Here is a 16,518-nt window from a genome sequence, read left to right as displayed (position 1 = left end):
TTCACACGCTAGTGTTACTTACATGGTTATCAAATCAAATAATAACAACAATAATACGAAGGGAATTGTTATTGACACTCCAAATTTCTTATTCTACATTTCAAGCTTTTTATATTTAGAAAGAAAAATACACTTATAAGGAGTGTATAATGTGATTTTTAAAATGCCAATAACATTTCCTAATACGAATAAGCCAAAATACAAAGTATAAACTAAAATTAAAAAATGACAATAAAAAAAAAAGAAATTAATTATTTTTTAAATGCCATAAATTTGTGGGGAACCATACGCTTTTAACGAAAGCTGGTAGGAGTGATAGGCACACTGCTCCCACTCCCACATGAACAAAATATTCAACAATAAAAATAATAAATAAAATAAAAATAATTAAGAGGTGTGACAAGCCACTCTCCAATTTTATTTTATTTTTACTCGAATCATGAAATGACCACAATGCCCTTCTTAAGAACACTGCATCATAGCATGGTTTGAATGTTTGATTGATAATTTAAACTGATGAAAAAGTTAAAATACCAAACGCTGTCCCCACGTTGTGTCACCTGATTGAGGCGCCCACGTGGCACGTGGCCACAATCAAAGACTCAAAATTCTATATTTTTTCCAACCAAAAAAAAAAGAAATTTGTTGGGTGCTTTTTGAATTCATTAGTTACTCATTTTGTGTGATTTATTTATCTGACAAAAACTTCACATGTGAGCATCGCTTTCATATTCCACCTGTTCCCGGCGCTTATAACGCGCCCAATCCAAATGCTTAAATAATTTTCCACACCACTATCAGTCCCTCACCTTATAAATTCCAACGCGTTATTCCTTATCTTTTTTTGAAAATATGTTATGTATTTTCGTTTCATAGCGCTACGTGGTATTTCTTCTCAATTCTAAATCAGAAATTTTAAGTTCATTCCCATGAATTGAAGTTAGAGAATGAATTATTAGTTGATACATTAGGTAGCTTAGCCCATATCTCTTATTGTTTAATGTAAATATATTGTTGTATTGAAAGATATACACATATATACAGTTTCAAAGCAAACAGTGAGTCATTGGTTGCTCATGACCCCAATAGTTTCATAATTTCAATGTATATTTATCTGTATATTTGTGTATGAAACCTATACATAACTCTAACAAACTGAAAGAATGAATCGAAAACACTGAATTACAAACTATTGCTTCTTTTGTGCAACCCCATGTATTGTAGATTTTCCTCTTTCTTTTCTTTGTCTTTCTTCTCCTATTTCTCGTGTTCGATAAAAAAACTTCCCATGATAGGCCTCACTAGAAGCTTCACGAAATAATCCAATGAAGTTTTTTTTGCTACAATTATATGACCCCATTATCGTAAAGTTTTGGCTCCGCTACTGCGTATAACGTGTGTATTTGTCTAAGGTCATATCGTAGCCACTGTGGTACGAGTACGACCACGTGGATGAGTATGTATCATTCTTGGAATTGGCCTCTGCCATACATATAATTCCAGCTGCACATGTATGAATATGAATATGAATATATGAATAAAAGAATATGTTTGTTGCATGACAGCCATGTTGCAAGATCGATCGCTTCCAGCTGAATTATTGACCTATTATTTATCCTTATTATCTGACAAAAATGGCCATAAAGACAGTAGAGTAGTTGTGGTTAAAATAGATGACACCATGACATTGTCCCTAAATATATGGGAAGTGCATATCTCTTGATTGACGACTTTCGAAGATATTATGTATCAGATATTAACTGATGACTCTTAGTCTATTGTTTTGTTTTTAAATTTAAACGACGTCTTATAATATATTTTGGTTGCCTTCTGTTAGTACTAGTAATCGAACTTCGATCTTGTCTTAGTGCTATCCCATAAACTTATCATCCCTACCACTTAGATTAACTCAAGGATAAAGGAGCAAAGATTTAAGATATAAAAGTGAAGATCTAGGGGTGAGCACGTCGAATTCAGTTCAATTTAGTCGAAAAAATTGAAAATTAAGCCGCATAAAATAATCCGTTATGTTCAATTTAGATCAGTTTGATCGGTTTTGTTCAGTTTGGCCTTGGGCTCATTTTATGCTCTTCTTAGCCTTTTTACAACATCATGGAAGCTCATGCCTAAATAAATAAAATTATGTATCCATACATTTGTTGACATAAGAGCAACTCCACCGTTGCTTATTGCCTTGGGGATAAGCAACCCAGTCCCCCCCCCCTCCCCACCCCAAAACACTCCAGCCTACTCAGGCAATTGGGCTCAAGGGGAGCCGGATGGAGAAGTTAGGCAATAATCACTTAGCCCAGTGCTCTACGTATGACATCGTTCACAATTTGAATTATCAAAAAAACTAAAAAATATTATTTTTTTGTATAAATATCTAATCATGTTCTTCCACTTTACAGTGCATTTCAATATTTTCAATACCTTCAACCAATCTTTTATTATTATCCGAAATTGAAAATAAAGTTATCTATTATTATTTTATAAAGTAAAAATTACTAATATTTTAATACAAATTATCTGGACTATATATTCAGTTTAGGGATGGAGATATGCTTAGACACTTACTGTTCATTTAAATGAATTGAATTGCTTATTTCCGAGGGCGGGCTTACTGTTAATATAACAAGTCCGATTTGAATTTTAAGTGACGAAACAAAAAAACGAACTAACTGAGCACAAGCGGACTTTTTTCGATTTTTTTAACACCATTCACATATTCATTGTTCAAATGCCCACTTCTTAAAGAAATTTTCTTTTAGAAAGGTTGACACTGTGACAACGACTAACAAACAAATAATTTACTATTTAAAATACATAATAATTATTTATTCATGAGTAATGCTAGAACAATATATTTTTATTTTTCACACACGCCTTTCAATTTTTTTAACTGTCGAACGAATAAATTAAAGAAAATCAATGAACAAAAATTATCAAAAGTGTGTGAATAGCACCACTATACATTTTAAAACAATACATTTTTATTTTTTACACAAGCCTCTCAATTTTTTTTAACTGTTGAACAAATAAATTAAAAAAAAAATCAATGAACAAAAATAATAAAAAAATGTGTGAGTAGCACTGCCCTACATTTTAACTTAAGAGAGTTCCTCTCCACGGAGTAGGATTCTCTCCGTTCTTTTTTTCCTCCCCTTCCCTCCCCACCTAATTGAACAATCACAGTTAAACCACGTCACTAGCTTATATTAATTTTTTTATAACAAAAGAAAGATAAAATAAAATAATATGAAAGGAGAGAATGAAAAAAAGAGATAAGAGAATCCTAGGTCTCTCTCCACATTCCCCTTTGTACGAAGACTGCACTAGGCCCAATATGCAAAAAAACAAAAAGAGATGACCCTTTTTGGTCAGCTGTAAGTAACGTGACGAACAAATAGCTTAACATATGGTCCCCCACTCCCACCAATCAATGCATTTACTATGGGCACTTGCGAGACGATAAATTTTTCAATGTGATCGGAATACAGAATAGTACATCATGTGTTACTATACAAATAGTAGGATATGTGTGTTAATAACTTAATAACTTAAAAAATATAATTTCCTATTATTTATATAAAAATACATAATGTACCACCCGTGTTCCGGTCAGAAATGACAAATTTCTCCCACGACACCACCCTACAGCGAACCACACGCAATCCCTTGCCCTCAACCCCATCAGTTTTCCTATACCTTCAACACAAATCCCAACAAGTTCCACATCATCTGTGTGTAACGTACAATGACAACCAATGGAAAAGTAAGCACATTCTACCGTCCAAAGATGTGGCAAAGTAAAAATATCCAATCGGAAAATATATAAATAGAATGTAACCGGGAATGGAGCTGGCGTGTCGGTGCCGACAGCAGGTTTGAAGTTTGAGTGGGGAGAGTAACCGAGAGTGAGAGGTGAACGGGTCTGATAAATTTTGTGTCTTACCCGTTACGGAAGGTTTTGATGGACCCCAATACCGATACACGGGGATCCTAAAATCGTCGATGAGTTTATTTTTGACTCTCGTGACAGACTCTGGTATCTCTAACGGTTTTCAGTTGTTTTTCTTACTAAATGTACGATTATGTATGTCAAAGGTTTAAAATATCTATAAAATTATTAATCTTCATCGAAGTATTTGAAAAATTAAAGATCGATTTAGAAAAGAAAGTGAAATGAAAACTTCACCTTTTAATTAATATTGATGGCATGTATTGATTCACTATAGAAAATTTGATAAAACTCATTACAAATTTCAAACTTTTGAATTATACCATCTATTGCAAATTTTCATAATTTTCGTCAAAGACAACCGATATCAATATCGATATTTCCATAAATTTGTATATCGATATTCCAACCATAATAATGTTTTAAACATTGTGTGTGTTTTACTTAAAAGTAATTTAATAATGAAATTCAACATCCAATTTATATAACTTAAATGATTAAAAATGTTAGTTATATGCTTATTTCAATCTCATTAAAGAAGTACAAAGGGACGTAAGTCACGAAACTCTTCATGCTAAATTCCAACAGAAAGTTCTATTCTCTTTAACTTTTTCTATGTATGTTTGTTCGTTATAACCCTAACTTGGTTAAATCCTCCCGTCCAATAGGGCAACTTGGTGTAGGAGAATCGGGTTAGGATTCTAATTACGCTAGGTTTTGTAATCCTTATTACCTTACTTACAAGATGGGCACATGCTATTAAAAAAATACAAATTTTTGTTTATTTGGTGAGAAAACCCTTGAAAACGACCTAAGCAACCGACGATTTCGACCACATGTCACAAATTGAATCCCTGCGCATATGATAATTCATCTGATTTCCAAATTAACTTAATTAAGAACACTAGCCTATAGTACGACCTAAGGAACGAACAATTAATCATCTGTTAATTCAAGTTTAATATGTGTTTTTTTTTAATATGATTTGTCCGTGCATTCAAACTTCAGGTTGACTTTAGATAGAATGGTTCAAACTGTACATTTCTCTACACAGTTTTGTATAGGTTTTTACATAGTTGGTATACGCATAATGTCGAACATTATGGACATGGTTAGAGTCCTGTTCTTAGAAAACAACCTTTTTGCTTTATACAACTATTTTGAATAGCGAATCAATCAAACAATCCCTTAATAAAACAAAATAAAATAGGAACACTTTGCAGAACCCACGATATTTCGGGGTAAATAAAAGAGTAATGCTATCAACACATTTATTTTATTTCTCGCACGCTCATTTAATTTTCAAGTAAATATAAGTGAGCAGAGAAGAGCTTTAATTGCTATCAACACGAAAAAAGCTATTTGTTACAAATCATGTGCAAATACAAGCAGGCATTCAATAAGAGCCCATTCTCTGGTAAAAACTTTGCTTGCCTTATTAGCTATTAGCTCAATTGTTACGAGCATAAGACGTAAAAGACAAAAAAAAGGAGTGAGTAATACTTTTCATAAATAACTCTCCAAAACTACGAACTGATTTTTTTAGATATGGCCCACATATGGGCCCCACGTCACAATTTAGTCGCCAACAATGCACTGTACGACAGTTCTGTCCAGGCCCACAAAGCCTTGTGCTCATGGCCCACCGCCCATCTAAAACAATGAGGATCTTCTTCGGATCCTCATTGTAATTATCTTGGGAATTCTCCAATTACATCCGTTTATCGTATATCGTTCGGTCATAAATTATTGTAAATTTTTTTATTTAAAGTTAAATATAAACAGTACTTGATAAAAATTGATTGCACGATGTACAATAAACGGATGCGATTGGAAGATTCTGGAAATCCTCACAAAATGGATCTGGAGAGGATCCTCTTTCCATCTAAAATGTCTTGGTCATGAATAGTAGAAGGTGTGAAAAGGGAAATTAAAAAGGAAGTCTTAACGAAAAACTTTTGATATTGTTAACTTTTCACGTTAAATACATTTTTACTTTAAAACTATTCACTCATAATACCTTTTTATCTTTTTTTTATTAAAACTTAAAGTTTTTAAATTTTTTTTTCATTAATTTTCGTAATTAAAAATTAAAAAAGGAAAAGCAATTCCAACGGTACGCGACGCTTTCGTTTCAGAAAAGTAAGATCGTGCAACGTGGCGGGCAATGATAAGTCCAAGTAGGCAAAGCAGTGAGTGTGTGCAAGGGAAGACAAATCCCGAGGCAGAGTCACGTGACCCGACCCCACGTCTCATGCCCTCTTTTAGTTAGAACTTGCTCACCGCCAAGCTGGCATTGAGCAGTTGATTCCCTGCGTGGGCTCCACCGTATGCAGTCAAACCCACCAGCGCCACGTCATAAGCGTTCAATGTAGACCATTTTATGTGGGTCTCGCCCCAACATGGGCTCTTTCTACATGCTCGCACGCAAATTGCGTATGACTGTTTGGACATTACGACTTTCACCCCCACCCCTGCCTGTCGCATCGGGCCGGGTCACCACCTCAGCAAGCAGGAGCGAATTTACGTTAATAGCCGCGTATCAACAATGAGAAGCTGCAGAGTTCGAGGGCAAATATTGTAAATGGAAGGTTACGCGGTCTTTTCGAGTAACTACTCCATGGGTATGTGACAACCAACACTTAAAACCAAAACTGTGATTTGTTGGCGCGTGAAATATAACTGTGTAGCAGATTAATGTTGGACTTTAGAGACAGTGAATGACCAACTACACAGTGCAATATTTAATATTAACATTAATTTGTGTCATGATAGTTGAATTAGTTAAATTCTACATTGTTCTAAAAATTTCCGCGTAGTGTTTAGGCGGGGTAGCGTTAGGCAGTTGGACACCGTCCCGATTAATGCCTAGAGCGTCTAGACTTACTGAGGCACCCACCTAGTCCGCCCAAACCTGCTTAGGCGCCCGCCTAGGTTGCAACTTACTTAGACAGAAAATAGATAACTTTTATGTTGCATTTTTTTAAAAATAAATTGTAAGAGATTTGTTGCATATTTAAATGAACACACATTATATGCGTGTCCCATGTTTTCATTATGTTCAAATATTTCATAATATATCTGTTATTTTATTTTGTAGTTTATAATGAAATGAAAAAACCCCCAGAAATCCCATTGAACCACCCAATCTATAAAGCAATACCATATATACTCCAAGAATTTTCCCAGGAAATGTAAAACCAATCAGCAACAAAATCCGATGAAAAATCGATTGCAGGAAAGAAAAACCAGAGAGCCCCTCCTGAGAATAAAAACAAAAACCACAACAAATGGTTCTCTGAACAATTTAAAACCGAAACCGAACCGAGTGTGTTCGAATTTTTACAATTTTGGTTTTGGTGAACCGTTCGGTTTTTTTTATTTTCTTTCAGTTTTCAGTTTTTTGAGCCCACTCTTATTGATTAGAATTGGACTCAATATGCACTGACGTATCAATAAAATCAGCAAATTAAGATACAAATTATGAAGTCAAGGAATAAGAAGGGCTTTTCGAGCACACATCAGCGCATGCATAAAATATAGTATAAATAAAAAGGATATGTTTTATATACATTGACGAGTTAATCAAGCTTCAACTCACCAAATACCAATGAGTCTCACTTTGTTTCGATTACCGTTGCACTCGATGTTTTCAACGTAATATGTAAGTTTAGCAAAGACAGACACCAATTATGAAGCGGGGGATGTACAAGAATCAAAATTAAGTCCTTTTTTAGGGTGATTTGTTGCTAATCAAAGCTACAATGACTTGATATTAATATGATATTCTTATTCTTGGGTATTTTTGTTAAAACAAAATAATAATAATAATAATAATAATTTATGCATGGTTACGTAGTCACCTCATAGTGCCATTTGGGCACAATGGCATGTGCATAGTAGCCGATGTGTTATTTCCCTAAACATTTTTCTCACCGACACATTGTCGATCACAGAGAGCAACTAGCAAGATTGTGATTTGCTTTTATTCTTATTAATTTCTAATATGGCTAATTAATATTAATTTAGGTTAAATCGTGACAACGACACATGATCTTATTGTGATTAATTTGGTCTTCTCTCGGGATCGATCAGTAATTTGGGGACATTGTAGATGTTACTTTCACAATGTTGATCGACACGACGTCGTGCCGGTAAATGGCTATCGAATGTAATTAATGGAGCACTGGGTCTCTCATGTGTGCCCATTTCCATGCACGTTGCCTTATTTATCCATGCATTTTGTCGGTGCAACAATCTTAGGGCTTCATTGGTTCCTAATTTGTTATATTTTCATATATTTTACATTTAAAAAAAGGTTTACTTTTAATTTAATTCGCGCACGTATGTATGATTACATATACATATATATATATATAGCCAAGGGACCCAAAAAAATGGGGTCTTGTGAGACCCATTCCACATCAAACTTCAACGATTCGAACCATCTATTTCTTTGAACTAAATTCTATGTCTCAAATATTTCTGATTTTGCTAATATTTTGTAAGGATGATCTATGAGATGCAACTTGAAAAATAAACGATTTAGATTATTGAAGTTTGATGTGATGTGTGCCCCACAACTAATCCCATTTAAAAAAAATATATATATATATATATATATGTAAATAATGGTATCACAAAATCTATAGTTTCCTTATCTTTGAAGGGAAGAAATAATCTGTCATTTATCAGTTTCTTTGGTTTGTATATACTGAAATGCTTGTCCTTGGACGTCCTTGCAATATTGTTTAAACATTAATTGTGAGAGGTCATGTTGGAGTGCATTTTATAAATGAGGAAACAAAAACCCCCAAAAGCTTTCAAAGATTTGGCATATATCCCAAAACATGTTTTTAGACTTGTTAATATGAAGATTGGCCAATAAGGCTTCTTTTAATTAGTTTGACCTAGTATTTTCTTAGAATAATGTTGTTTAGGCACACACACATACGACTGATCATCTTGTTTAACGCACTATCTGATTCAAACAAGTGTTATTTACGATTGTATGACCTATCATTAACATAGATGTGACATCAAATTGAATTAGTTTTTACTGTCTAAATAGCGTTTCAGAAATTGTCATATCTATTTCCAAGTCCACTACATGTTCATGGTGCTAGAAGCCTAAACCATGACAGACTAAAAGTCAATATGGATTTTAACCAAATTCACTTTTTTGAACATGGAAAAAGTCTCTCAGAAGGAAGTGATACAAAGAGTGAAATCCAAGTTAAACATAAAAGAAAAGGGTTCATGGAACACAACACCTTTCTTCTTCTTTTTTTCTTTGTTTTTAATTAGTAAAATATGCTTAATTTTAGACTGAATCACGACCCCTTTTCCCCTACTGAATTTGGGGAGAGAGAGAGAGAGAGAGAGAGAGAGAGAGAGAGTATTTTAGAAGGGATTGATGCAAAGAGTAGAGCTCAAGTCAGTGTTAAAAAGAGAGTGAAAGAAGATGATGATGTGAGTGAAGCCCATCATTACCCATGAGGCCCAAATGCAACATGCTTCGGTTGTGGAGTCACTTTAATTAACCTTTTTTCTCAATATTTTATTTTTATTTTTTAATTAATTCCAAAATAAACACATTTGATTTGCTGGTTTACTTAACTTGGTCAAGGCTTTTTAAAATTTAAGCACAATGGAGGTGCACTATCGAGCTGGTGATTACCTACTTTACATAAAGTCCCTGTTGGATTTTCCATTTAGGCATTTTACCACTGTGTGACCATTTAGTAGGCATGAAATTTGGGTTGGATCAATCCGTATTTGACCATATTCAATTCAATTTTCAACTCGATCGTGCAATTTGGGTTGGGTTAATTTGAATTTGATCATATTCAATTCAGTTTCCAACTTGACTGAGAGGGTTAGGATAGAAAAAAAAACTCTTCCAAACCCAATCCAACCTCAATTCGACCACTATTGGGGTTGGGTCGGGTTGATGCATTATTTGCTCATGTCAACCCAAACTCAATCCAACTTTGAGCTCGACGCTTATGCACATATTACCAATTCGACTTCATATGATATAAGTTATGTATAAATTTTGGAATGACTACATAGTTTATTGTCGTTTTTCATATAGATCATGAGTGATAGTGTTACTTTTACAATTCTTTTGGTTAAAGCTTGATATACGTCTTTTATTTAATTTCAACTTTGTACAATTGAAACATTAGAAATAGTATTCAAGTGTGGATGGTGATATGTAAATGAAATTTTAACTAATATTGAGGTTGTTTAGTCCAAATTTTGTAAAATCATACAAAGTAAGATGTTATAAGATTAAACTTGATAAAGTCGGGCAAACATAAACCCAACGTGAATAAAAGATGAAACTCCTAAAATAGAGAATGTTAGAGAAGCCACAAGCAAAAGCGATGACAGCAGCTTTTTAGTCATTTTGAAGAGTTTGGGGTGCATTGTCCCTCGACGAATGATCGACTACTAAAGACCTTGAATAAAGCATTGATAGGTTTGTTTGAACAAAATTATAATTCGAACCCGACTAGATCCACATGAACTCGAACTCAATTCAAATCCGAATTGTGAAGATTACGTTGGGATTGGGTTGATTATCCAACCTATCCGAGTTGCACCCCTATTATTTATGTTTTATCATGAATTTTGTTAACGTCAATCGTTTATGCTCATGGCTATTTTGAAAGATGGATCAAATGTTAGTTTTACAATGATTAACAATTTGAAACTACCATGTACACGTATCAAATTTCTTGTGATAATACTAAACGTAAGCTTGACGATCATTTATGTGCATTAACAATTGACTGTAACATAATTTTCTTCGACTAATAGTAGGGACATTACCATTACCCCTAGAGTGGACCCAAAAGATTTTTATCCGCGTGGACCTAACACTAAAGCTATGTGGTGTCAAGACTGAAAGCACAAAAATTAATCATTCACCTTTTGTTCCACCAAAAGAAGAAGTGTCGATTAAGTGAAACCCTAAATTACTGAGGTCGCATTGCACCAACCGAGCATTTGTAATTTAGTAATGTTTGTTTCTTTCTAGTTGTACGTATGGATGCAATCGATGGGGTACGCTACAACTGCAGCCAGTTGCATTATTTTGGGTCACAAACAGTCTTTCAATTAAAATCCAACATTTTCAATTTTGGGTAATTGTTAAGAATATCAGGAATTACGTGAGAATGACACCTGTACGTTGGATATGAACCATATGATGAAAATTGGATGGTGTGAGATTATCTATCACACTCACTCATTAGTTACATAACATGCATATATATATATATATATATATATATTTAGGGGTGTGTACTTCTCACACAACCCTTGTTAATTTCTATCATTTGATCTTCTTCAATTCATTTAATTCTACGGCTGAAAATTAAGAGGATGTGTGAGAAGTAAAAATGGATGTACGGATAGCACACCTTTATATTTATGGGCTCTTGAGGCCTATTTTTGTATATCAATTCACTTATTCATATTCTTATCAAGTGCTAATTAAGAGTAAAAACATGGCTATTGCATTAATAAATTAGATCATATTGGCTAGTTAACATGAAATTATAGAGTTATTATTTATGAGTTCAACCAATACGAGTAGAGTCATCGAGACATCGTATAGGCCGATAATTATTTAGTTTAGTGGCATTCAGTTTTCATCATGTATCGAGTAATTATTAAATAATAATACAGCCCTAAACACTAAATCGTAAACCCTAAACATTAAACACAAGTACATGAAAACCTTGTAAGTCGAGCAGGTTTGCAGCTAGCGAGGAGGGCTGGATGCAATCAATACACGTGGAATCTAACTCTTTAGAGGTTATGGCTGCCAGCAATGGAAGTACAACGGATTTTTCAGGTCTTGAGTTTGTTGCTTCTCAGAGATCAAGGAGTTGGTTTCCTAGTTACAAGAGTGTACAATATCATATATTCCGCAAAATGATTGGAGATGCTCTTAGAAAATAAACACATTTTAAAACGTATTTGTATGCTGTATAAGTTTATACCAAATAAGTTTTTGTAATTAATGTTTGAATAATAACGATACGTTATCTGAACCTTTGAACTAATCATTCTATGAGTTTCCTTAATTTAACTGTCTTATTGACTCTCGAAATTAAGCTACTGCGTGTGTTATATGTGTGTGTCACTCGCATTGCGCCGACTTATGTAATAATCTTTTTACTTTCCAGATCATGTAACATGCTCTTATAAACTCACAAATCTCTAATTTAACAATTACTCTCACTGTATGAACGTGCATATTTGTTTTGCAACCTGTTACTAAATCAAGACGTACGTAATTATACACCTAACAAATATTGAAAACCAAATCATATCCTCTTAATTAATTTGATTAATTTACCAAACTTGACCTAATAGCAATTTGACCTAGGCAAAAATAATAAAATAAAGAAATAAAGCCAGAAAAAAATTTACATATAAGAAATTAATTAAGTAACCTTCCAATTAAGGTTCCTAATGAATTTGTGCGGGAAAAAACAAAACATTTATGGCATTGAAAAAAAAACACGAAAAAAGAAATAGAAAAAGAAAATAAAGAAAGCATGTGTTGTGATGGATATAATGCCAAAAATGCCCACTCGTTTAAAATTTAATACGTTTCCATGTGGAGGCGGGTCGTAATTTTCCAAGCGTAACCGCGTAACGGGGAGGAAATCTAACGGCGTAACGCGGTAAAGGTCTTGTAAGAAAACGACAACGCAGCCCTAGGTTGACACAAAACGGAGGGCCAAACAAACTTACTTACATCTAGAATGACACTGTGATAACATTTCAAACCAATCAAACGCTGCCATGTGTTAAATTCTTTACAAAATTATAATAATTGGTTTAAAATAACTTCATCGTCACGTACAAACTGTAATTAAGATTTTCCGGGGACCGAAGAAAGGTAAAAAGTAAGAAGTAACGGCGGTTAAAGGCGGAGAGAGGGTTCTATAAGACTGTAATCTGCTGTCTCAATCTCTTCACACGCAAAGGACAGGAGGAGGAAGAAAAGCAGAAGTTCCAGCAGAGAGAGATAGAGAGAGAGAAACTGAAAGCGAAAAAGTAAGCGGATTCACAAAACCCAAATCCCCACCTCCATTTTTTTATTTCGAATAATTATTTTCCTCTGTTCATACTTTCTCTGTGTAATTTTCAATTTTCGCGGTGAAAATTCGTGTCGAAATTTAAAAACTTTTGGCAGAAAAAAAAAAGGTGTGAGAGGGAGAGAGCGGTGGGGGGCGTGTGGGGCCCGGGTGGAGGGAGAGGGAGGCTTGAAGGTGACGATGGTAAGAGACAGCTAGCAATGAAGAAGGAGGCTCACCTACCATGTTGCCCACATCTTCACTCTCTTCCTCCTTCCTTTTTAGCCTTCCCCATCCCCCCCCTCTCTCTCTTAAATTCACTCTCTTTCTCTCTCCTCGCTCTCTCACTCTCTCACTCCTTATAATTGAGAAGAATTAGGGCTTTGGTAGTTTTAGTAGCACCAGCAGCTGTAGGAGGAGGATTTTGGGGTTTCTTCTTCTTCTGCTTCTTCCGGTTTTGTTTAGGCGGAGAGTGAAATTAGAGTTCGAAACCGAAACAACTCACAGGTTTGGATCTGCATTTCTCCACTCTCTCTCTCTGTACTTTTCTCTCGAGTTTCAGAACTGTCGGCAATGGCTATTTTCTGTTTGGTTGCTCCGAAAATGAGGGGAAGAAAACGCACAATTCCCTCCAGTTTTAGGAATTTCTCCTCTTTTCGCCCAATTTCAATTCGGAAAATTGAACTTCTTTCGTTTTCCTTCGTATTCGCTTTAGAAATTCAACTCTTTTGAAAGCTCAAATGTGAACTGGTTTTCAAATTTTCAAATTTCAAATTTTAAATTCTCTGTTTCCTCGAAATTCTGGAGGTTCGCTTGAAATTCATGCTCTCATAATCTCCTCTTCTTCTTCTATTATTTTTTTTTCTCAAAAAGGGAGAAGAAAAAAAGTGAAAATTCGAGTTGGAGTTTACTGAAAAGCTCCAAATTCACCTTATTTCGGCTCCATTTAATTTTTTTTGAATTTGTTTATTTTTTTTTAATTCATCAGTGTGAAATACAAGTAAAGTCGAACCAGAAGAATCTTCAACCTTTACGTTTAATTGCTTATCCCTGCTAAAATGCGCCACACGCTTTATGCCGCCCCATTGCCATGAACATTTACATTTTAGAATTTAACGTCGCTGATTATATTTTCTGGCCTTTCGTGTTTCCTCAGGACAATTTGTGACGGAGAAAATGATGGGACCGAGCTTTATCGACGATATAGACTGCGGGAGCCTGTTCGACACCATCGACGACCTCCTCGATTTCCCAACCGACGACGTGGAGTCTGCCCTGGCCCCGCCCCCGACTGCGACGCCCCTTTCAACTCCTCCTCCCCCTGGCCCAGCCAGTCCGGCTCCCTCCAGCCACCCAATGAAGCAGTCTTGTCTGGCAACACAGCCTCAGACCTCTCCGCCGAGCTCGACGTTCCGGTGAGTCACCCTCCCCACGCTCCTTCTGTTTTTGTCTCTCTTGTAGCTCACGCGGCGTGTCGGTTTCACGGGATTTCCGTGAATTGAATGTGGGGATGACGTCATACGTTGAAATTAGGACATGCTTTATTTTTATTTTTTTAATTCATGGTTTTATTTATTTATTTTACTTGAGTAAAATTAGAAATTGACGTGCCAGGCTGGCAGGTCCCGCGGAAAGGAGATATTCTTTAGTACTTCCGAAACATGAATACATCTGTTATTATACAAGTAGTGGCATTTGAAAAACACTTTTCTTCGTATGGTGGTCTTGTGTTCCGAACATATTTAAAAATCTCTCGGAGTAAAAGTGGACATAGTCCTTGGGTTGCCCCGCATGTGCTGATCATGTGGTGGGTGGGTATTCTTTAGAAGATAGCGTTGTGTTCCTTGAATAATTTGGTGGGTTAAAAAAGCAAAAATGGACCGTTGAAATAATTGAACTCACAAATCCCTCCTTTGTGGGGGTATTTCGGTCAATTACGCAGTGTAACGACACCGTTTCGGTTGTCGGTGGTGGGGTTATGAACGGTAAAAACCATCATAATTGCATGGTGAAAATTTTGGAACATGGGACATGTCTGCAATGAGTACCTCCAAATTTCCAAAAGCGTGATTTTCTGCTGGATTTTTCTTCATCAAAATTATGGAACTAAATTATTTAATTAATTAAAATTTGGAAGCTTTAATTTTGTCTGAATTTCTTTGATGTATTTGTTTGACAGATTGAAGACATTGTTCAATTGGAATGGCTGTCAAACTTCTGTGAGGATTCCTTCTCTGGAGGAAGCCTAACGATCAACAAACCGGACAACCCCTTCGTCAACAACGAATCATCCCACCAGCAGTTCCAGACCTCCAGCCCTATTTCCGTCCTCGACAGCAGCAGCTCCTGCTCCGTCGAGAAGACTGTGCCGCAAAGCCCTGGCCAGGTGGTTCCTGGCAAGCGCGGACGCGCTCGCAGCAAGCGTCCCCGCCCAGCTACATTCAACCCTCGTCCCGCAATTCAACTCATTTCCCCTGCTCCTCTGTTACTGAAGCCGAGGCCCTTCAGCATCAGCCTTTGCTCCCTCTGAAGGTCCATTCGGATTCTGAGAATTTCGCAGAGTCCCGTCCTGTGATCAAGATACCGAAGCAAGCTTCCGGGGAGCAGAAGAAGAAAAAGAAGATCAAGTTGACGCTTCCCCAGGCTCCGGCAGAGGGAAATCAAAGTTCCGGCACCACTCAGGGAGCAGTGAGAAAGTGCTTGCATTGTGAGATTACTAAGACACCCCAGTGGAGGGCAGGTCCAATGGGGCCAAAAACTCTTTGCAATGCCTGTGGCGTCCGCTACAAGTCAGGCCGGCTCTTCCCTGAGTACCGGCCTGCTGCCAGCCCTACCTTTGTCCCAGCCTTGCACTCCAATTCCCACAAGAAGGTTCTCGAGATGAGAAACAAAGGCGGCGAGCTGGTCCCTTTTGGAGAGACCACAACAGCAATGACCGAAACTCCAGAGCTCATCCCCAATGCTAACCACAGCATTTCGCTGGATTATATGTGAGGGGGAGGAGGATGCAGTAGAGGATAACGTTCCCTAGCCGGAACACTCCACAGTCCACAGCGCTTCGTTCTCTCTGTCGTCAGTTTATGTTATTTGCCGTAGCGTCGTTTCATTTCTTTGTTCATTGGTTTTTTGTACAGGGATGCAAAATGGGGGGTGGTAAAATAGGAGCCAAATTAGATGACCATATATTCCATATATTTAGCTAAGTAGAAGGAGAGACCGAACAAAAAAAGAAGTTGAAGGGTTAGAGAGATGCAAGTTTAATGGTAGACTTTTAGATGTTAGTGACGATGATGATGGCAAGTAGGTCCTTAAGGTTTTTAAGAGTCTGTTGTCTCCTTTTGCATTCTTCTTTTTTCGCCTTTTTCTTCCTTTCGCAAGGGAATTCTTTTTGCAGTTCATTTGTAGTAGACAAAATTCTGAAATGAGTACTCGAATTTGAGATTTGTTATGCTT

General features: G+C 36.1%; 1 protein-coding gene across 1 annotated transcript; it reads left to right on the top strand.

Annotated features, from left to right (window-relative positions):
- Window positions 1-14,221: 14,221 nt before the first annotated feature.
- Window positions 14,222-16,518, top strand: LOC103937194 (GATA transcription factor 8). Its single transcript, XM_048565435.1, is given in 4 exon segments — window positions 14,222-14,338; window positions 14,341-14,480; window positions 15,245-15,539; window positions 15,542-16,518. Coding segments are annotated over 4 exon segments (1,050 nt in total). The 5' UTR covers window positions 14,222-14,241; the 3' UTR covers window positions 16,060-16,518.

Source organism: the organism of the source record quoted next, unplaced genomic scaffold (genome assembly GCF_019419815.1).
Source record: "Pyrus x bretschneideri cultivar Hongxiangsu unplaced genomic scaffold, Pyrus_bretschneideri_v1 Contig4, whole genome shotgun sequence".
Classification (NCBI taxonomy): domain Eukaryota; kingdom Viridiplantae; phylum Streptophyta; class Magnoliopsida; order Rosales; family Rosaceae; genus Pyrus; species Pyrus x bretschneideri.
This window is presented reverse-complemented; position numbering and strand designations above follow the sequence as displayed.